General features: G+C 44.8%; 1 protein-coding gene across 2 annotated transcripts in view; it reads left to right on the top strand.

Annotated features, from left to right (window-relative positions):
- The first annotated feature begins 2956 nt into the window (after positions 1-2956).
- Positions 2957-21560, top strand: part of LOC112266188 (ras-related protein Rab-38-like) — a 46423-nt gene continuing 27819 nt past the window's right edge. Inside the window, exons 1-6 of one of the 2 annotated variants that reach the window (XM_042296398.1) lie at positions 3907-4026; positions 4724-4872; positions 5347-5471; positions 5556-5774; positions 5858-7252; positions 15172-15452. In XM_042296398.1, coding sequence (XP_042152332.1) covers positions 7054-7252; positions 15172-15452 — 480 coding nt within the window. In that variant the 5' untranslated portion in view covers positions 3907-4026; positions 4724-4872; positions 5347-5471; positions 5556-5774; positions 5858-7053. Of the gene's footprint in view, positions 3585-3882; positions 4027-4723; positions 4873-5346; positions 5472-5555; positions 5775-5857; positions 7253-15171; positions 15453-21560 lie in introns of those variants that run through there. The other variant, XM_042296399.1, reaches the window with a different exon arrangement.

Genomic DNA, 21560 nt, shown 5'->3' with positions numbered 1-21560 from the left:
TTTATTCCATACATTTTCCCTGACAACCCAAAGTTCTCATTACATTTTGAATGGTTAGCAGGACAGGGAAATGGTCCAATTCACACACTTATCAAGAGAACACGTGGTCATCCCTCCTGCCTCTGATCTGGCAGACTCACTAAACACAAATGCATCTTTTTTAAATAATGTCTGAGTGTTGGAGTGTGCCCCTGGCTATCAGTACATTTAAAAAACAAGAAAATGGTGCCGTCTGCTTTACTTAATTTATGGAATTAGAAATGATTTATACTTTTACTTTTGATACTTAAGTATATTTAAAACCAAATACGTTTATACTTTTACTCAAGTATTATTTTTACTGTGTAATTTTCTATTCAGGTATCTATACTTTTACTCAGGTATGACAGTTGGGTAATGTTCTATTCAGGTATCTATACTTTTACTCAGGTATGACAGTTGGGTAATGTTCTATTCAGGTATCTATACTTTTACTCAGGTATGACAGTTGGGTAATGTTCTATTCAGGTATCTATACTTTTACTCAGGTATGACAGTTGGGTAATGTTCTATTCAGGTATCTATACTTTTACTCAGGTATGACAGTTGGGTAATGTTCTATTCAGGTATCTATCCTTTTACTCAGGTATGACAGTTGGGTAATGTTCTATTCAGGTATCTATCCTTTTACTCAGGTATGACAGTTGGGTAATGTTCTATTCAGGTATCTATACTTTTACTCAGGTATGACAGTTGGGTAATGTTCTATTCAGGTATCTATCCTTTTACTCAGGTATGACAGTTGGGTAATGTTCTATTCAGGTATCTATACTTTTACTCAGGTATGACAGTTGGGTAATGTTCTATTCAGGTATCTATACTTTTACTCAGGTATGACAGTTGGGTAATGTTCTATTCAGGTATCTATACTTTTACTCAGGTATGACAGTTGGGTAATGTTCTATTCAGGTATCTATCCTTTTACTCAGGTATGACAGTTGGGTAATGTTCTATTCAGGTATCTATACTTTTACTCAGGTATGACAGTTGGGTAATGTTCTATTCAGGTATCTATCCTTTTACTCAGGTATGACAGTTGGGTAATGTTCTATTCAGGTATCTATCCTTTTACTTTGACAGTTGGGTAATGTTCTATTCAGGTATCTATCCTTTTACTCAGGTATGACAGTTGGGTAATGTTCTATTCAGGTATCTATACTTTTACTCAGGTATGACAGTTGGGTAATGTTCTATTCAGGTATCTATCCTTTTACTCAGGTATGACAGTTGGGTAATGTTCTATTCAGGTATCTATCCTTTTACTCAGGTATGACAGTTGGGTAATGTTCTATTCAGGTATCTATCCTTTTACTCAGGTATGACAGTTGGGTAATGTTCTATTCAGGTATCTATCCTTTTACTCAGGTATGACAGTTGGGTAATGTTCTATTCAGGTATCTATCCTTTTACTCAGGTATGACAGTTGGGTAATGTTCTATTCAGGTATCTATCCTTTTACTCAGGTATGACAGTTGGGTAATGTTCTATTCAGGTATCTATCCTTTTACTCAGGTATGACAGTTGGGTAATGTTCTATTCAGGTATCTATCCTTTTACTCAGGTATGACAGTTGGGTAATGTTCTATTCAGGTATCTATCCTTTTACTCAGGTATGACAGTTGGGTAATATTCAGGTATCTATCCTTTTACTCAGGTATGACAGTTGGGTAATGTTCTATTCAGGTATCTATCCTTTTACTCAGGTATGACAGTTGGGTAATGTTCTATTCAGGTATCTATACTTTTACTCAGGTATGACAGTTGGGTAATGTTCTATTCAGGTATCTATACTTTTACTCAGGTATGACAGTTGGGTAATGTTCTATTCAGGTATCTATCCTTTTACTCAGGTATGACAGTTGGGTAATGTTCTATTCAGGTATCTATCCTTTTACTCAGGTATGACAGTTGGGTAATGTTCTATTCAGGTATCTATACTTTTACTCAGGTATGACAGTTGGGTAATGTTCTATTCAGGTATCTATCCTTTTACTCAGGTATGACAGTTGGGTAATGTTCTATTCAGGTATCTATACTTTTACTCAGGTATGACAGTTGGGTAATGTTCTATTCAGGTATCTATACTTTTACTCAGGTATGACTGTTGGGTAATGTTCTATTCAGGTATCTATACTTTTACTCAGGTATGACAGTTGGGTAATGTTCTATTCAGGTATCTATACTTTTACTCAGGTATGACAGTTGGGTAATGTTCTATTCAGGTATCTATACTTTTACTCAGGTATGACAGTTGGGTAATGTTCTATTCAGGTATCTATCCTTTTACTCAGGTATGACAGTTGGGTAATGTTCTATTCAGGTATCTATCCTTTTACTCAGGTATGACAGTTGGGTAATGTTCTATTCAGGTATCTATACTTTTACTCAGGTATGACTGTTGGATCATCTTCCCACCACTGCTAAACCCTAATTGCTCTGGATAAGAGTGCCTGCTAAATCACTCAAATGTAGTGAACACTACAACAATATTATTTTAACGGTTAATTGGTGGAACTGCACCGCAGTATCCTTTTCACACAAACCTTTAAAACAAAACATGTAATTGATGTTTTCTCATTATGCAATAAAACACTGATCTTTCACTGATTAAACACTTCAAAAAGCAACTAACGTTGCTGATGTGAAGAACAGTGACATTTGTGTTGTCTTCCCAGCTGAAAACCAATTGAAGTGACCTGCCTTACCATGGAACATCCCAAAGTCAATTACCGACACTTGCAAAGTTTGCCTTTCCAATTAACGCATCACCTCCACAGAGGAAGAGGCTAGAGGATTTACTCCTCCCAAAATCTGTCCGCGTGAGATAAGCCCTTTGTATGGAGATCTACGAGTGTCAACATACGTTTTACTTTTTTATTTTTTAAGATTTATTTAACTAGGCAAATCAGTTAAACAAATTCTTATTTTACAATAACGGATAATTTGATCGAATATACGTTTCAGCTGTTACAAATGTACTGACATAAGTGGATTCATGTGTCATTCCGGCAACAGAAAAAACTACTTCGTTTTGCCCGTTGTTCACACGCGTATATGCCCTCTCATTGGCTCGAATTGTCCCACCTGACCTCACTTGGCTTTGCTCATTGAGGACATGCATTTCCATTGTAGTTCGGTTCCACGGCTATCTTGCCAATATAATATATCATATTTGTCTCCTCATCTCTGGAAGTAAAAAGAACCAGCGAGTCACGTGGAAACTGCAGTGGGTCATATGACCGAAGTAAACGTACAAGAGTGCAGAGGACACAACACAAACCAGTCCAGCAGGTGAAATATAGCATACCTTTTTGTTTTAGTTAGGCTATTGCTCTTGGGCACTCGCTAGTTATCGTAGACTCACATTTCTGCGTAGCTCTGTAAACAGAAGCGTGGTGTGACGCGATGGTGTGTGTTCCTGCTCTGGGTGGAGGGCTCCCGGGCTGATACCCCGGCCAACTGCACCTATGAAGATCTGTTGGGTTCCTGGGTGTTCCAGGTATCGGAGGGCTGGCAAGACAAGGACATCAACTGCTCTCTGATGGGTAAGAGATGGAGGGACACTCGCAGCGCGCTGCCTTGTTCCTAGAAATAGGGAAGAATTTTTAACATTTTTTTAATCCGGTTATGTAACATACACTTCATTGTTAACTTGACTCGTTATTCGGTAGTCTAATATTGCGTTTGTTTGTAGCGTATTGACTGTGCCTTTGTTACAATATCATTGATGCAATGTTTGTTACAATTTTCCCCTCTCTGCCCAATGTTACGTTAGCGATACAGAAGAGCCCCAAAGTTGAATTGATAAGTAATTACCAAAACGTTTGTATGTTGGGTTTAAAGACAGCGTTAAGTCGATAACGGTGCACCTGGAGAAGCTGTCTGTGGCGGACGACGACCTGGGAAAACCGGGCTTTTTTTACCCTTATCTACAATCAAGGCTTCGAGGTGGTCCTCAACGACTACAAGTGGTTTGGCTTCTTCAAGGTAGGTTCAAACTCTCGGTTATGTTGATGCAAGTGTTTTATTCAGGGCTACAGTTTAGCTTATACTGGTAACAATACTACGATCTGTCGGTCTGGAAGCTTTTTGGCAGACATGGAAATGCACTTGTCTTGTGCGCTAAATTTCAGGCTCATCAGATACATGGCTGGTAAACCTTGTAATTGTAGTGTTCAAGGTGTAAAAGCCAGCTTTCAACTCAATTACTACATTATTGATACATTCAGGCTTGTGATTCAAACGTGCTTTCAGGGCTGTAATTACAGCCTCTTTCATTCAGGGTAATATTTTGTTTTGCATTCAGTCCTTGTTTGTTTTTCACATGACTCCCTGTTATTGGATCAGGGGAGTGTTCTTTCTCCTACATGATAGAGATGACTTGTCTTGGCACAGTGACATACTGTCCCACTAGATGCTTTCCTCAAAGCCCATTGTTTGTGGCTTTATGAGCCAGTACATGTCTGCCCCTTCTTATTGAAAGCCTTTATCTGGGTAATGGTGACACTTTCATAAAACATCTAAGTTGTTGCAGTTTTGCTTTTAAAGATGATGGTGACTAATATTTTTTTTAAATCTTCAACTCTGGCCATGAAGATGACATTCAATATCTTATGTGATGTGATCGGTCTCCACACAACACACACATGCGTGTACACACAGTGACAATTTTCCTCTGTTCCAGTACTCTGAGAAGGGCTCGGAGGTGACCAGACTCTGCTAGGCTGGGTCCATGATTCTCTGGGGAACAACTGGGCCTGCTTCACTGCCAAGAGGCTAATCCCAGTACCCCTTCACTCTGTGCGCACACCTCTACTCTCACAATGACCTCCTGTGAGTATTCTCATGGGTTTTATAGATGTTCTGAGACACTGTGACTAAGAATAATTATGGTACCCAATAATCCCCTCTGTTTTCACATTGAAGTTCTATAGTTGTCTAGAAGGCACCTTTTCATCCATTGTGCCATTTTTACTGTTGCTCATATTGAAAAGCAAGTGATCTGCTTGGCCTTTATGCTTTCTGTTTACATTGGCTGTGGCAATGCTCATGTTTGTCTCACCTAAGTGTGAGTTGGTGTTCTAGTCTGAGAATTGGGGGGCAGGGCTGGGATTCAGGAGTGCTGTTGAAAGGTTAACAGAGGCCCACTGCTGTGTGTGTGTGGTTGCTGCCTGGGGCTAAAATAGGTTTACTATGATTCACTGACTGCTTGACTGGGGGTCTGGTTTGTACAGTGGTGATTATAGCCGAGAAGTTTTAGATTGGTTGTGACCGTGCAGGGTTTGTCTGCTACTCTGTCGGCTCCAGCTTCGTGTGGTAGCTGCTATTTTTCCTCGACGGGCATGTTGGCAGCTCGTGTCAGGATCCAAACAACACTGAGACGCCAGTCTTCAGTCCACAGCAGGTTGTCTCCTGCTCCCAGTACTCACAAGGTAGCACATATACACGCTGCATAATTGTAATTTAATGATGTGAGTATTTCTCCTGTCTCTAACCCTCACTGCTATCCCTCTCAGGTTGTGACGGTAGTTTCCCCTACCTCATTGGAAAGTACATCCAGGACTTTGGGGTCGTGGACGAGTCGTGTTATCCGTACATTGGGAAGGATTCTCCTTGTGACCTTCCCAATGCCTGTCTCTGCCACTACAGCTACGTGGGAGGGTTCTAGAGGTTGCACTGAGTCTGCATTGATGCTTTAACTGGTCAAGCATGGCCCCATAGGGGTGACCTTTGAGGTGAGACACACACGTTGGCTAGTTTGTGTATTGGCTAGCTCTGAGTAATGGCCAGGTATGTTCCTCACACTGTTTTCCTCCAGGTGTATCCTGACTTCATGCACTATAAGGAGGGTATCTAGCACCACACGGGCCTCCATGACTCCTTACAACCCATTTGAGCTGACCAACCACACGGTGCTGCTGGTGGGCTACAGCCACTGTCACATGACTGGTCAGAAGTTCTGGGTGGTGAAGAACAGCTGTGGGGCGAGGGGGGGCTTCTTCAGGATCTGACGAGTGTGCCATTGAGAGCATCACCAGCCAAGCCCATTCCCAAACTTTAGAGGGGAGGTTGTCAAATTTATTTTCCCAATTGGAGGTTAACCTGATACTTTGGCCCCGAGTCTGAAATGTTTTTTGTTTTGAAGTTGCGTTTGTGTAGCTGATAGAAGCTCAATCAAATGGCTGGAACATTGATATAAATAATCAGTAACTGAAGCTTTTCAACTTGCTTGCTAGACTTGGCTCCTTGCCAACCAAAGATGCATTCTTGGGAATGATGCCTAAAGGGAACCTGCTTCAATCCCCAATGTAACTGGAATTTGTAGTTCGGTGTCTGATAGGAGGACCTCTGCTCTTTATCTCAGGGAAGCACAGGGGAGATGACCCTTCCCTGTCATCTCCATATGTCCTCTCTGCTATGTCATCTGTCCTCATCTGTGTGATATGTCTCCTGGGAACCTTCAGAAGGGATTGCTGTCTCATCAGTGTAGAAAGGGATACAATGTCAGTGCCTTGCTGTTTCTCTCCTTTCAGAAGTGGTTGTGTTAGACATATCCTGTAGTTTTACAATAAGTTCATATGATGCAAAGATTTGCACAGTTTTTCTGTTTTGAAATAAAACTAAAGTGTTTTTCTTTTTTTTTTAAACAATTATGTCCCCTTCTGACAAATATAATAGGTTTCCCACTGTATGCACAACTCTATGGCTAGAACAATGCAGGTCTTGCAAATCCTTTTTCTGGAGTTGCACAACTAACTCAGATATATGGAGAGGAACAAACTCAAGGAGAGACTTCAGTCTTCAGATTGGGTAGCCCAGCCCCACGCGCTCACGTCTCTGACCTCGCGCTGAGCCTGGCGAGTCACAAGGTCCCGATGTTCACTTTTCTTCCCCACTTCTCTGGGCGTTCCTTCCGGATCGTTAGCGCGCACCGCTCCTCATTCTCGCGCCTTATCTTCTCCCCCTCTCCCCTCACTACGTATTAATGCTCTACCGTAGCGCTCCGCGGTCGCCATGCAGAATAACTACAAGGAGCACCTCTATAAGATCCTGGTAATAGGGGACCTGGGGGTGGGGAAGACTAGCATCATCAAGCGCTATGTTCACCAGAACTTCAGCCCCAACTACCGGGCCACGATAGGAGTGGACTTCGCCCTGAAGGTCCTCAACTGGGACCAAGAGACTGTTCGGCTACAGTTATGGGACATAGCAGGTAGGAGACTCATTACGCGTGACAGTAATCAAATGGGAACACAGGCAGGCCAGTTTTGATGTTATGGTATTTGGCCACTTGACGTTCCAACGTAAGCCGCAGGTAGGGAACTGTAGTGGTCTCAGGTCGGCGGTTCCGTTCACTACATACTAGTTTCTTTGGAGTGGTCATTAGACTATCAAAATGATTGGACTTGTATACTGACGGCCACGTACAGTATCAGACCTACGTATTATCAATGTTTCATAGGCCAACGATTCTGTTCGTGTGCAAATGTTGGGAAGCGTGGACAGTAAGGCCTATACACATACGGTGTTCATCGAACCTCAAGTAAGTGTTGGTTATTGGAGAAATTCCTCTGACGCTCCCTGGCCTGCTGCGCGCGCTCTCCATCTCCAGTCCCATGCGCTCTGGCCTATACAGCCGGGGCGCACGCCCGCATGTACAGTCATGTGTCTAGCACTCGTGAGGGAGATTTGGGGCTCAGAATGGGCTTACTGAGAATAAGAACCGACAGGATTCTTCTGGGATCAGGAATGCCGTCTCCACCTTCTGCTGTGCAGCCTTTTGTAATTCAGATGGCTTTTTAGGTACATTTAGATGGATATTGTGTACCGTTTTCTCATATCCTTTATTTAAATGGTTGTATTCCTTAATGAGACATTATTGCAACGTCCCAGTCTGTGTGGCCTTATATGGCCTATGCTAAGAGGTCTCAACCTTCCTGGTACAGGGGTTTTGACTGTTCACCCTGCCACTACATGATCAGAACCATTCAACGTTTTGGAATGAAACAGAACTAGCAGCATTCTGTGCACCAACAAAAAAAGTTGAGCCAGGAGAACTCATGTTGAAGTGGTCAACTTAAATTGAAAATAGGAGTGTGTCATGTGGATGGTTGCTCAGCTGATACTGTCAGTTGGTAGGCAGCTGACGTTAATTCAGACTGGAGTTTCTGCCTGGCCTGAACTAGCCTTGCCCCAATAATCATGCCCTGGTAGAATGTCACACCTAGGCCCGATCCCAGATACACCTATGGACTTGTGGAGATCTGAGCGTATTTGACAGGTGGAAGATTCAGCATATTGCTTTTACAACTCAAATCCACTCAATCATGTGTAGGGCTCTAGACAGTTTAAACATTATCCATTTGTCTTGAGTAATAGTAAAGATACTTCAATAGAAAATGACTCAAGTGAAAGTAACCCAGTAAAATACTACTTGAGAAAGTATTAAACATAAGATATATGTAGTCTTTTCAAATTCCTTATATTAAGCAAATCAATGGTATATTATAATTGCGGATAGCCAGAGGCACACTCAACACTGTGTGTTTAGTGAGTCCGCCAGATCAGAAGCGGTAGGGATGACCAGGGATGTTCTCTTGATAAGTGTGAATTAGACCATTTTCCTATCCTGCTCAGGATTCACAATGTAACGATAATGTATGGAGTAAAAAGTAGATTATTTTCTTTAGGAATGTACAAAAGCAAAAATTGTCAAAAACATAAATAGTACAGTAATGTACCTCAGACTACATTTTGAATGTCAGCATTCACATTTCAAGACGTAACATGCAAACATATCTTAACTTGATTGGTGACATGCAAAACATTTTGGGACGATGTCAACAATGAAACTAATGAAACCAATACCGCAATAGTTTTTGGGTGGGGTTTTCCTTTAAGTAGTATTTTAAATGTATTTTTTATGAAGTACTTTACACCATTGGATCTAGGGGGGGCATTTGGGATTGGGCCCTAAGGCATTGAACACACTGGTAAACAACTTTGATAATGACTACAGAAGTCAGTGATGGGAGAAGGACTCAGAGTAAAACATTCCATGTGTACTTATTACACTGCTGTTAGCAGAGGAATTTACACACACACACACAATGTCCTCTTTCTCACTCTCTCCCTGGTGGTCACCATCTCTCCCGCACGCACTCCCCCTTTCTCTCCCTCCCCTCTCCCTCTATTATAATAATAGTTGTCTGTGTGAAATTCCTCATCAGACTCCTTTGTCATGTGAGTTGTGTTGTCTTTGGAAAAACCATTACTACAGGTGCCCCGCATATTGACTCTGTACCAGTAGACCCTGTATATAGCCTCCACATTGACTCTGTACCAGTAGACCCTGTATATAGCCTCCACATTGACTCTGTACCGGTAGACCCTGTATATAGCCTCCACATTGATTCTGTACCGTAACACCCTGTATATAGCCTCCACATTGACTCTGTACCAGTAGACCCTGTATATAGCCTCCACATTGACTCTGTACCGGTAGACCCTATATATAGCCTCCACATTGACTCTGTACTGGTAGACCCTATATATAGCCTCCACATTGACTCTGTACCGGTAGACCCTGTATATAGCCTCCACATTGACCTTGTACCGTAACACCATGTATATAGCCTCCACATTGACCCTGTACTGTAACACCCTGTATATAGCCTCCACATTGACTCTGTACCGTAACACCCTGCATATAGCCTCCACATTGACTCTGTACCGTAACACCCTGTATATAGCCTCCACATTGACTCTGTACCGTAACACCCTGTATATAGCCTCCACATTGACTCTGTACCGGTAGACCCTGTATGTAGCCTCCACATTGACTCTGTACCGTAACACCCTTTATATAGCCTCCACACTGACTGTAACACCCTTTATATAGCCTCCACACTGACTGTACCGGCACCCCCTGTATGTAGCCTCCACAATGACTCTGTACTGGTAGATCCTGTATATAGCCTCCACATTGACTCTGTACCGTAACACCCTGTATATAGCCTCCACATTGACTCTGTACCGGTAGACCCTATATATATAGCCTCCACATTGACTCTGTACCGGTAGACCCTGTATATAGCCTCCACATTGACTCTGTACCGTAACACCCTGTATATAGCCTCCACACTGACTCTGTCCCGTAACACACTGTATATAGCCTCCACATTGACCTTGTACCGTAACACCATGTATATAGCCTCCACATTGACCCTGTACTGTAACACCCTGTATATAGCCTCCACATTGACTCTGTACCGTAACACCCTGCATATAGCCTCCACATTGACTCTGTACCGTAACACCCTGTATATAGCCTCCACATTGACTCTGTACCGGTAGACCCTGTATATAGCCTCCACATTGACTCTGTACCGGTAGACCCTGTATATAGCCTCCACATTGACTCTGTACCGGTAGACCCTGTATATAGCCTCCACATTGACTCTGTACCGTAACACCCTGTATATAGCCTCCACATTGACTCTGTACCGTAACACCCTGTATATAGCCTCCACACTGACTCTGTACCGGTAGACCCTGTATGTAGCCTCCACATTGACTCTGTACCGTAACACCCTTTATATAGCCTCCACACTGACTGTACCGGCACCCCCTGTATGTAGCCTCCACAATGACTCTGTACTGGTAGATCCTGTATATAGCCTCCACATTGACTCTGTACCGTAACACCCTGTATATAGCCTCCACATTGACTCTGTACCGGTAGACCCTATATATATAGCCTCCACATTGACTCTGTACCGGTAGACCCTGTATATAGCCTCCACATTGACTCTGTACCGTAACACCCTGTATATAGCCTCCACATTGACTCTGTACCGTAACACCCTGTATATAGCCTCCACATTGACTCTGTACCGTAACACCCTGTATATAGCCTCCACACTGACTCTGTACCGGTAGACCCTGTATGTAGCCTCCACATTGACTCTGTACCGTAACACCCTTTATATAGCCTCCACACTGACTGTACCGGCACCCCCTGTATGTAGCCTCCACAATGACTCTGTACTGGTAGATCCTGTATATAGCCTCCACATTGACTCTGTACCCCTGTAACACCCTGTATATAGCCTCCACATTGACTCTGTACCCTGTAACACCCTGTATATAGCCTCCACACTGACTCTGTCCCGTAACACCCTGTATATAGCCTCCACATTGACCTTGTACCGTAACACCATGTATATAGCCTCCACATTGACTCTGTACCGTAACACCCTGTATATAGCCTCCACATTGACTCTGCCTCCCCTGTATATAGCCTCCACATTGACTCTGTACCGTAACACCCTGTATATAGCCTCCACACTGACTCTGTACCGGTACCCCCTGTATATAGCCTCCACATTGACTCTGTACCGGTACCCCCTGTATATAGCCTCCACATTGACTCTACCGGTAGACCCTGTATGTAGCCTCCACATTGACTCTGTACCGGTAGACCCTGTATGTAGCGTCCACATTGACTCTGTACCATAACACCCTTTATATAGCCTCCACACTGACTGTACTGGTAGACCCTGTATATAGCCTCCACAATGACTCTGTACCGGTACCCCCTGTATGTAGCCTCCACAATGACTCTGTACCGGTAGACCCTGTATATAGCCTCCACATTGACTCTGTACCGGTAGACCCTGTATATAGCCTCCACATTGACTCTACTGGTAGACCCTGTATATAGCCTCCACATTGACTCTGTACCGGTACCCCCTGTATATAGCCTCCACATTGACTCTGTACCGGTACCCCCTGTATATAGCCTCCACATTCACTCTGTACCGTAACACCCTGTATATAGCCTCCACATTCACTCTGTACCGTAACACCCTGTATATAGCCTCCACATTGACTCTGTACCGGTAGACCCTGTATATAGCCTCCACATTGACTCTGTACCGTAATACCCTGTATATAGCCTCCACATTAACTCTGTACCGTAATACTCTGTATACCTTGTCATCGACCTTGCCAAGGCTTTCGACTCTGTCAATCACCATATTCTTATCGGCAGACTCAGTAGCCTCGGTTTTCGGATGACTGCCTTGCCTGGTTCACCAATTACTTTGCAGACAGAGTTCAGTGTGTCAAATCGGAGGGCATGCTGTCCGGTCCTCTGGCAGTCTCTATGGGGGTTCCACAGGGTTCAATCCTCGGGCCGACTCTTTTCTCTGTATATATCAATGATGTTGCTCTTGCTGCGGGCGATTCCCTGATCCACCTCTATGCAGACGACACCATTCTATATACTTCCGGCCCGTCCTTGGACACTGCTATCTAACCTCCAAACGAGCTTCAATGCCATACAACAATCCTTCCGTGGCCTCCAACTGCTCTTAAACGCTAGTAAAACCAAATGCATGCTTTTCAACCGTTCGCTGCCTGCACCCGCACGCCTGACCAGCATGCCTGACCAGCATCACCACCCTGGATGGTTCCGACCTTGAATATGTGGACATCTATAAGTACCTAGGTGTCTGGCTAGACTGTAAACTCTCCTTCCAGACTCATATCAAACATCTCCAATCGAAAATCAAATCAAGAGTCGGCTTTCTATTCCGCAACCAATCCTCCTTCACTCACGCCGCCAAACTTTCCCTAGTAAAACTGACTATCCTACCGATCCTCGACTTCGGCGATGTCATCTACAAAATTGCTTCCAACACTCTACTCAGCAAACTGGATGCAGTCTATCACAGTGCCATCCGTTTTGTCACTAAAGCACCTTATACCACCCACCACTGCGACCTGTATGCTCTAGTCGGCTGGCCCTCGCTGCATATTCGTCGCCAGACCCACTGGCTCCAGGTCATCTACAAGTCCATGCTAGGTAAAGCTCCGCCTTATCTCAGTTCATTGGTCACGATGGCAACACCCATCCGTAGCACGCGCTCCAGCAGGTGTATCTCACTGATCATCCCTAAAGCCAACACCTCATTTGGCCGCCTTTCGTTCCAGTTCTCTGCTGCCTGTGACTGGAACGAATTGCAAAATTCTCTGAAGTTGGAGACTTATCTCCCTCACCAACTTCAAACATCTGCTATCTGAGCAGCTAACCGATCGCTGCAGCTGTACATAGTCTATCGGTAAATAGCCCAACCTTTTTTACCTACCTCATCCCCATACTGTTTTTATTTATTTACTTTTCTGCTCTTTTGCACACCAATATCTCTACCTGTACATGACCATCTGATCATTTATCACTCCAGTGTTAATCTGCAAAATTGTAATTATTCGCCTACCTCCTCATGCCTTTTGCACACAATGTATATAGACTCCCCTTTTTTTTCCTACTGTGTTATTGACTTGTTAATTGTTTACTCCATGTGTAACTCTGTGTTGTCTGTCCACACTGCTATGCTTTATCTTGGCCAGGTCGCAGTTGCAAATGAGAACTTGTTCTCAACTAGCCTACCTGGTTAAATGAAGGTAAAATAAAAAAATAGCCTCCACATTAACTCTGTACCGTAATACCCTGTATATAGCCTCCACGTTAACTCTGTACTGTAACACCCTGTATATAGCATCCACACTGACTCTGTACCGTAATACCCTGTATATAGCCCTGCTACTGTTATTTTACTGTTGCTCTTTAATTATTTCTTTTATTTCCTTTTTTTGTTGGTACTGTTCTTTAAACTGCATTGTTGGTTAAGGGATTGTAGTAATTAAGCATTTCACCTGTTGTATTCGGTGCAGGTGACAAATAACATTTGATTTGATCTGTGTGTGGCGTGAAATGTACCCTGTTGGTCCACCTTGTCGTATTTTACCGGGAATGGTTTAGGAATCCCCGACTGTGACCAGGACTGTGTAGTGGACTCTTTGCCCTGAGGCAATAGGTAACTTTCATCTCAGTGGTGTTACCAGGGCTTACGATATGGTATCCGGATCAGGGGTGGTGTGGCAACAAGACAAGCATGTTCTATCACAAGGCCATGGTGTACCATCTACTACTACTGTCAGTACTAACCAACAACACTGTGTGTGTGTCAGGTCAGGAGAGTTTTGGGAACATGATGAGGGTCTACTACTACTGTCAGTACTAACCAACAACACTGTGTGTGTGTCAGGTCAGGAGAGTTTTGGGAACATGATGAGGGTCTACTACTACTGTCAGTACTAACCAACAACACTGTGTGTGTGTCAGGTCAGGAGAGTTTGGGAACATGATGAGGGTCTACTACTACTGTCAGTACTAACCAACAACACTGTGTGTGTGTGTCAGGTCAGGAGAGTTTTGGGAACATGATGAGGGTCTACTACTACTGTCAGTACTAACCAACAACACTGTGTGTGTGTGTCAGGTCAGGAGAGTTTTGGGAACATGACGAGGGTCTACTACTACTGTCAGTACTAACCAACAACACTGTGTGTGTGTGTCAGGTCAGGAGAGTTTTGGGAACATGATGAGGGTCTACTACTACTGTCAGTACTAACCAACAACACTGTGTGTGTGTCAGGTCAGGAGAGCTTTGGGAACATGATGAGGGTCTACTACTACTGTCAGTACTAACCAACAACACTGTGTGTGTGTGTGTCAGGTCAGGAGAGTTTTGGGAACATGACGAGGGTCTACTACTACTGTCAGTACTAACCAACAACACTGTGTGTGTGTGTGTCAGGTCAGGAGAGTTTTGGGAACATGATGAGGGTCTACTACTACTGTCAGTACTAACCAACAACACTGTGTGTGTGTGTGTGTCAGGTCAGGAGAGTTTTGGGAACATGACGAGGGTCTACTACTACTGTCAGTACTAACCAACAACACTGTGTGTCGGGTCAGGAGAGCTTTGGGAACATGACGAGGGTCTACTACTACTGTCAGTACTAACCAACAACACTGTGTGTGTGTGTCAGGTCAGGAGAGTTTTGGGAACATGACGAGGGTCTACTACTACTGTCAGTACTAACCAACAACACTGTGTGTCAGGTCAGGAGAGTTTTGGGAACATGATGAGGGTCTACTACTACTGTCAGTACTAACCAACAACACTGTGTGTGTGTGTCAGGTCAGGAGAGCTTTGGGAACATGACGAGGGTCTACTACTACTGTCAGTACTAACCAACAACACTGTGTGTGTGTGTCAGGTCAGGAGCGATTTGGGAACATGACGAGGGTCTACTACCGTGAAGCCATGGGGGCGTTCATCGTTTTTGACATGACGCGGCCTTCCTCCTTCGAGGCTGTCACCAAGTGGAAGGAGGACCTGGACTCTAAACTCACACTGGCCAATGGGAAAAATGTGGCCGCTGTGCTATTGGCTAATAAGTGCGACCAGGGGCGGGACGTGCTGACCAACAACGGGATCCAGATGGAGAAGTTCTGTCAGGAGAATGGTTTTGTGGGATGGTACGAGACCTCTGCCAAGGTGAGAATACGCACCCGCACACACACACAATCACACACACAAATAAGTAGTTTCATGAACTTCTTATCACACCTACACACACTGGCACACACACTCACCTTCCACAGCTGTGGAGTTTCACAGATGAACGAAAAGTGAGCGCAGTCTGTTGGATCAAAGTCAAAACACAGACACACTCGCTCAGACACACTCGCGCGCGCGCGCACACACACACACACTCACACACAATACTCTCCTATCCTGACAACTCGTGTGCCAGTGGAGCTCAAAATTCTGTGAGTCAGAAGAAGGTGAAAGGTCGTTACCGTGGTTTACCAGATTTATGAGGTGCCTTGTATGCTGAAAAGTTGTACCTGTCCAGACGTTAGTTCAACATATACTTTAACCTTTCCAGTCGGATTGATGAATGGGAGAGGGAGAAGCCATTAGTAAGGGAACTACTCCTTGGAATGGAATGTAGTCTTCAGTCTCTTCACTCAAAAACAAGAGGGTGGTGGAGAGGGTGGTGGAGAGGGTGGTGGAGAATTGTTTTAGATAGTGTTGTGTAGAGTGATACAGAAAGATGTTGAGAGTTGTTTATAGAGATGTTTAGAGTGATGTAGAGAGATGTTTAGAGTTGTTTAGCGAGACATTTAGAGAGTGATGTAGAGTTGTTTAGAGTGATGTAGAGAGAGAGTGGTGTAGAGTGGTGTAGAGAGACATTTAGAGTGATGTAGAGTGGTTTATAGAGACATTTAGAGTGGTGTAGAGTGGTGTAGAGTGGTGTAGAGTGGTGTAGAGTGGTGTAGAGTGGCATGTAGAGTGGTGTAGAGTGGTGTAGAGTGATGTAGAGTGGTTTAGAGTTTAGTTTAGAGTTGTTTAGAGTAATGTACAGCGTGTTGAAGAGTTGTTTAGAGATTTGTGTAGAGTGGTGTAAATAGTAGAGTGGTGTGAGAAGAATAGAGTGGTGTAGAGAAGAGTGGTGTAAATAGTAGAGTGGTGTAGAGAATAGAGTGCTGTGTATAATGATGTACAGAGTTTTGTTGGGAGTGGTGGAGAGTAGACAGTGGTGTAGAGAGTAGACAGTGGTGTAGAGAGTAGACAGTGGTGTAGAGAGTAGACAGTGGTGTAGAGAGTAGACAGTGGTGTAGAGAGTAGACAGTGGTGTAGAGAGTAGACAGTGGTGTGGAGAGTAGACAGTGGTGTGAGAGTAGACAGTGGTGTGGAGAGTAGACAGTGGTGTAGAGAGTAGACAGTGGTGTAGAGAGTAGACAGTGGTGTAGAGAGTAGACAGTGGTGTAGAGAGTAGACAGTGGTGTAGAGAGTAGACAGTGGTGTAGAGAGAGTAGACAGTGGTGTAGAGAGTAGACAGTGGTGTAGAGAGTAGACAGTGGTGTAGAGAGTAGACAGTGGTGTAGAGAGTAGACAGTGGTGTAGAGAGAGTAGACAGTGGTGTAGAGAGTAGACAGTGGTGTAGAGAGTAGACAGTGGTGTAGAGACAGTGGTGTAGAGAGTAGACAGTGGTGTGTAGAGAGTAGACAGTGGTGTAGAGAGTAGACAGTGGTGTAGAGAGTAGACAGTGGTGTAGACAGTGGTGTAGACAGTGGTGTAGAGTAGACAGTGGTGTAGAGAGTAGACAGTGGTGTAGACAGTGGACAGTGGTGTAGAGAGTAGACAGTGGTGTAGAGAGTAGAGACAGTGGTGTAGAGAGTAGACAGTGGTGTGGATGGTGATGTAGACAGTGGTGTAGAGAGTAGACAGTGGTGTAGAGAGTAGACAGTGGTGGAGAGTGATGTAGAGAGTAGACAGTGGTGTAGAGAGTAGACAGTGGTGTAGAGTAGACAGTAGACAGTGGTGTAGAGAGTAGACAGTGGTGTAGAGAGTAGACAGTGGTGTAGAGAGTAGACAGTGGTGTAGAGAGTAGACAGTGGTGTAGAGAGTAGACAGTGGTGTAGAGAGTAGACAGTGGTGTAGAGAGTAGACAGTGGTGTAGAGAGTAGACAGTGGTGTAGAGAGTAGACAGTGGTGTAGAGAGACAGTAGACAGTGGTGTAGGGAGAGAGTGGTGTAGGGAGAGACAGTGGTGTAGAGACAGTGGTGTAGAGAGTGACAGTGGTGTAGACAGTGGTGTAGAGAGTAGACAGTGGTGTAGAGAGTAGACAGTGGTGTAGAGAGTAGACAGTGGTGTAGAGAGTAGACAGTGGTGTAGACAGTGGTGTAGAGAGTAGACAGTGGTGTAGAGAGTAGACAGTGGTGTAGAGAGTAGACAGTGGTGTAGAGAGTAGACAGTGGTGTAGAGAGTAGACAGTGGTGTAGAGAGTGACAGTGGTGTAGAGAGTAGACAGTGGTGTAGAGAGTAGACAGTGGTGTAGAAGTAGACAGTGGTGTAGAGAGTAGACAGTGGTGTAGATGTAGACAGTGGTGTTGGGAGTAGACAGTGGTGTAGAGAGTAGACAGTGGTGTAGAGAGTAGACAGTGGTGTAGAGAGTAGACAGTGGTGTAGAGAGTAGACAGTGGTGTAGAGAGTAGACAGTGGTGTAGAGAGTAGACAGTGGTGTAGACAGTGGTGTAGAGAGTAGACAGTGGTGTAGAGAGTAGACAGTGGTGTAGAGAGTAGACAGTGGTGTAGAGAGTAGACAGTGGTGTAGTAGACAGTGGTGTAGAGAGTAGACAGTGGTGTAGAGAGTAGACAGTGGTGTAGAGAGTAGACAGTGGTGACAGTGGTGTAGAGAGTAGACAGTGGTGTAGAGAGTAGACAGTGGTGTAGAGAGTAGACAGTGGTGTAGAGAGTAGACAGTGGTGTAGAGAGTAGACAGTGGTGTAGAGAGTAGACAGTGGTGTAGAGTAGACAGTGGTGTAGAGAGTAGACAGTGGTGTAGTAGACAGTGGTGTAGAAGTAGTACAGTGGTGTAGAGAGTAGACAGTGGTGTAGAGAGACAGTGGACAGTGGTGGTGTAGAGAGTAGACAGTGGTGTAGAGAGTAGACAGTGGTGTAGAGAGTAGACAGTGGTGTGGAGACAGTGGTGTAGAGACAGTGGTGTAGACAGTGGTGTAGAGAGTAGACAGTGGTGTAGAGAGTAGACAGTGGTGTGAGATAGTGATGTACAGAGTGGTGTTAGACAGTGAGTAGACAGTGGTGTAGAGAGTAGACAGTGGTGTAGAGAGTAGACAGTGGTGTAGAGAGTGGTGTAGACAGTGGTGTAGAGAGTAGACAGTGGTGTAGAGAGTAGACAGTGGTGTAGAGAGTAGACAGTGGTGTAGAGAGTAGACAGTGGTGTAGAGAGTAGACAGTGGTGTAGTGTAGAGAGTAGACAGTGGTGTAGAGAGTAGACAGTGGTGTAGAGAGTAGACAGTGGTGTAGAGAGTAGACAGTGGTGTAGAGAGTAGACAGTGGTGTAGAGAGTAGACAGTGGTGTAGAGAGTAGACAGTGGTGTAGAGAGAGACAGTGGTGTAGACAGTGGTGGTGTAGAGAGTAGACAGTGGTGTAGAGTGACAGTGGTGTAGATGTACAGACAGTGGTGTAGAGAGTAGACAGTGGTGTAGAGAGTAGACAGTGGTGTAGAGAGTAGACAGTGGTGTAGAGAGTAGACAGTGGTGTAGAGAGTGAGACAGTGGTGTAGAGAGTAGACAGTGGTGTAGAGAGTAGACAGTGGTGTAGAGAGTAGACAGTGGTGTAGAGAGTAGACAGTGGTGTAGAGAGTAGACAGTGGTGTAGAGAGTAGACAGTGGTGTAGAGAGACAGACAGTGGTGTAGAGAATAGACAGTGGTGGATGTTGGGAGTGATGGTGTAGAGAGTGGTGTAGACAGTGGTGTAGAGAGTAGACAGTGGTGTAGAGAGTAGACAGTGGTGTAGAGAGTAGACAGTGGTGTAGAGAGTAGACAGTGGTGTAGAGTGGTGTAGACAGTGGTGTAGAGAGTAGACAGTGGTGTAGAGAGTAGACAGTGGTGTAGAGAGTAGACAGTGGTGGTGTAGAGAATAGACAGTGGTGTGGATGGTGAGTACAGTGGTGTAGAGTAGACAGTGGTGTAGAGAGCAGACAGTGGTGTAGAGAGTAGACAGTGGTGTAGAGAGTGACAGTGGTGGTGAGAGTAGACAGTGGTGTAGAGAGTAGACAGTGGTGTAGAGAGAGTGTAGACAGTGGTGTAGAGAGTGGTGTAGAGTAGACAGTGGTGTAGAGAGTAGACAGTGGTGTAGAGAGTAGACAGTGGTGTAGAGAGTAGACAGTGGTGTTGAGTAGACAGTGGTGTAGAGTAGACAGTGGTGTAGAGAGTAGACAGTGGTGTAGAGTAGACAGTGGTGTAGAGATGTAGACAGTGGTGTAGAGAGTGAGACAGTGGTGTAGAGGAGTAGACAGTGGTGTAGAGAGTAGACAGTGGTGTAGAGAGTAGACAGTGGTGTAGAGAGAGTAGACAGTGGTGTAGAGAGTAGACAGTGGTGTAGAGAGTAGACAGTGGTGTAGAGTGTAGACAGTGGTGTAGAGAGTAGACAGTGGTGTAGAGAGTGAGACAGTGGTGTAGAGAGTAGACAGTGGTGTAGAGTGTAGACAGTGGTGTAGAGAGTAGACACTGGTGTAGAGTAGACAGTGGTGTAGAGAGTAGACAGTGGTGGTGTAGAGAGTAGACAGTGGTGTAGACAAATAGAAGTGGTGTGATTTGAGTTGACAGTGGTGTAGAGAGTAGACAGTGGTGTAGAGAGTGTAGATGGTGGTGTACAGAGTGGTGTTGAGAGAGTAGACAGTGGTGTAGAGAGTAGACAGTGGTGTAGAGAGTAGACAGTGGTGTAGAGAGTAGACAGTGGTGTAGAGAGATGTAGACAGTGGTGTAGAGAGTAGACAGTGGTGTAGAGAGTAGACAGTGGTGTAGAGAGTGAGACAGTGGTGTAGAGAGTAGACAGTGGTGTAGACAGTGGTGTAGAGAGTAGACAGTGGTGTAGAGAGTAGACAGTGGTGTAGAGAGTGACAGTGGTGTAGAGAGTAGACAGTGGTGTAGAGAGTAGACAGTGGTGTAGAGAGTAGACAGTGGTGTGGAGAGTGACAGTGACAGAGTGACAGTGGTGTAGAGAGTAGACAGTGGTGTAGAGAATAGACAGTGGTGTGGATGGTGAGACAGTGGTGTAGAGACAGTGGTGTAGGGAGAGACAGTGGTGTAGAGACAGTGGTGCTGGGAGTAGACAGTGGTGGTGTAGAGAGTAGACAGTGGTGTAGAGAGTAGACAGTGGTGTAGAGTAGACAGTGGTGTAGAGAGTAGACAGTGGTGTAGAGAGTAGACAGTGGTGTAGATAGTGAGACAGTGGTGTAGAGAGTAGACAGTGGTGTAGAGAGTAGACAGTGGTGTAGAGAGTAGACAGTGGTGTAGAGAGTAGACAGTGGTGTAGAGAGTAGACAGTGGTGTAGAGAGTGACAGTGGTGTAGAGAGTAGACAGTGGTGTAGAGAGTAGACAGTGGTGTAGAGAGTAGACAGTGGTGTAGAGAGTAGACAGTGGTGTAGAGAGTAGACAGTGGTGAGACAGAGTGCTGTGGAGTGAGACAGTGGTGTAGAGAGTAGACAGTGGTGTAGGGGTGAGACAGTGGTGTAGAGAACAGTGGTGTAGGGAGTAGACAGTGGTGTAGAGAGTAGACAGTGGTGTAGAGAGTAGTGGTGTAGAGAGTAGACAGTGGTGTAGAGAGTGGTGTAGACAGTGGTGTAGAGAGTAGACAGTGGTGTAGAGAGTAGACAGTGGTGTAGAGAGTAGACAGTGGTGTAGAGAGCAGACAGTGGTGTAGAGTAGACAGTGGTGATGAGAGTAGACAGTGGTGTACAGAGTGGTGTTGGGAGTAGACAGTGGTGTAGAGAGTAGACAGTGGTGTAGTAGACAGTGGTGTAGAAGTGGACAGTGATGAGAGTAGACAGTGGTGTAGAGAGTAGACAGTGGTGTAGAAGTAGACAGTGGTGTAGAGAGTAGACAGTGGTGTAGAGAGTAGACAGTGGTGTAGAGAATAGACAGTGGTGTAGAGAGTAGACAGTGGTGTAGAGAGTACAGTGGTGAGTGGTGTGGAGGTGAGTGTACAGTGGTGTTGGGAGTAGACAGTGGTGTAGAGTAGACAGTGGTGTAGAGGAGTAGACAGTGGTGTAGACAGTGGTGTAGTAGA

Source organism: Oncorhynchus tshawytscha, linkage group LG13, assembly GCF_018296145.1.
Source record: "Oncorhynchus tshawytscha isolate Ot180627B linkage group LG13, Otsh_v2.0, whole genome shotgun sequence".
Taxonomy (NCBI): Eukaryota; Metazoa; Chordata; class Actinopteri; order Salmoniformes; family Salmonidae; genus Oncorhynchus; species Oncorhynchus tshawytscha.
The sequence above is the reverse complement of the archived record's forward strand: the minus strand, read 5'-3'. Positions and strand labels throughout refer to the sequence as shown.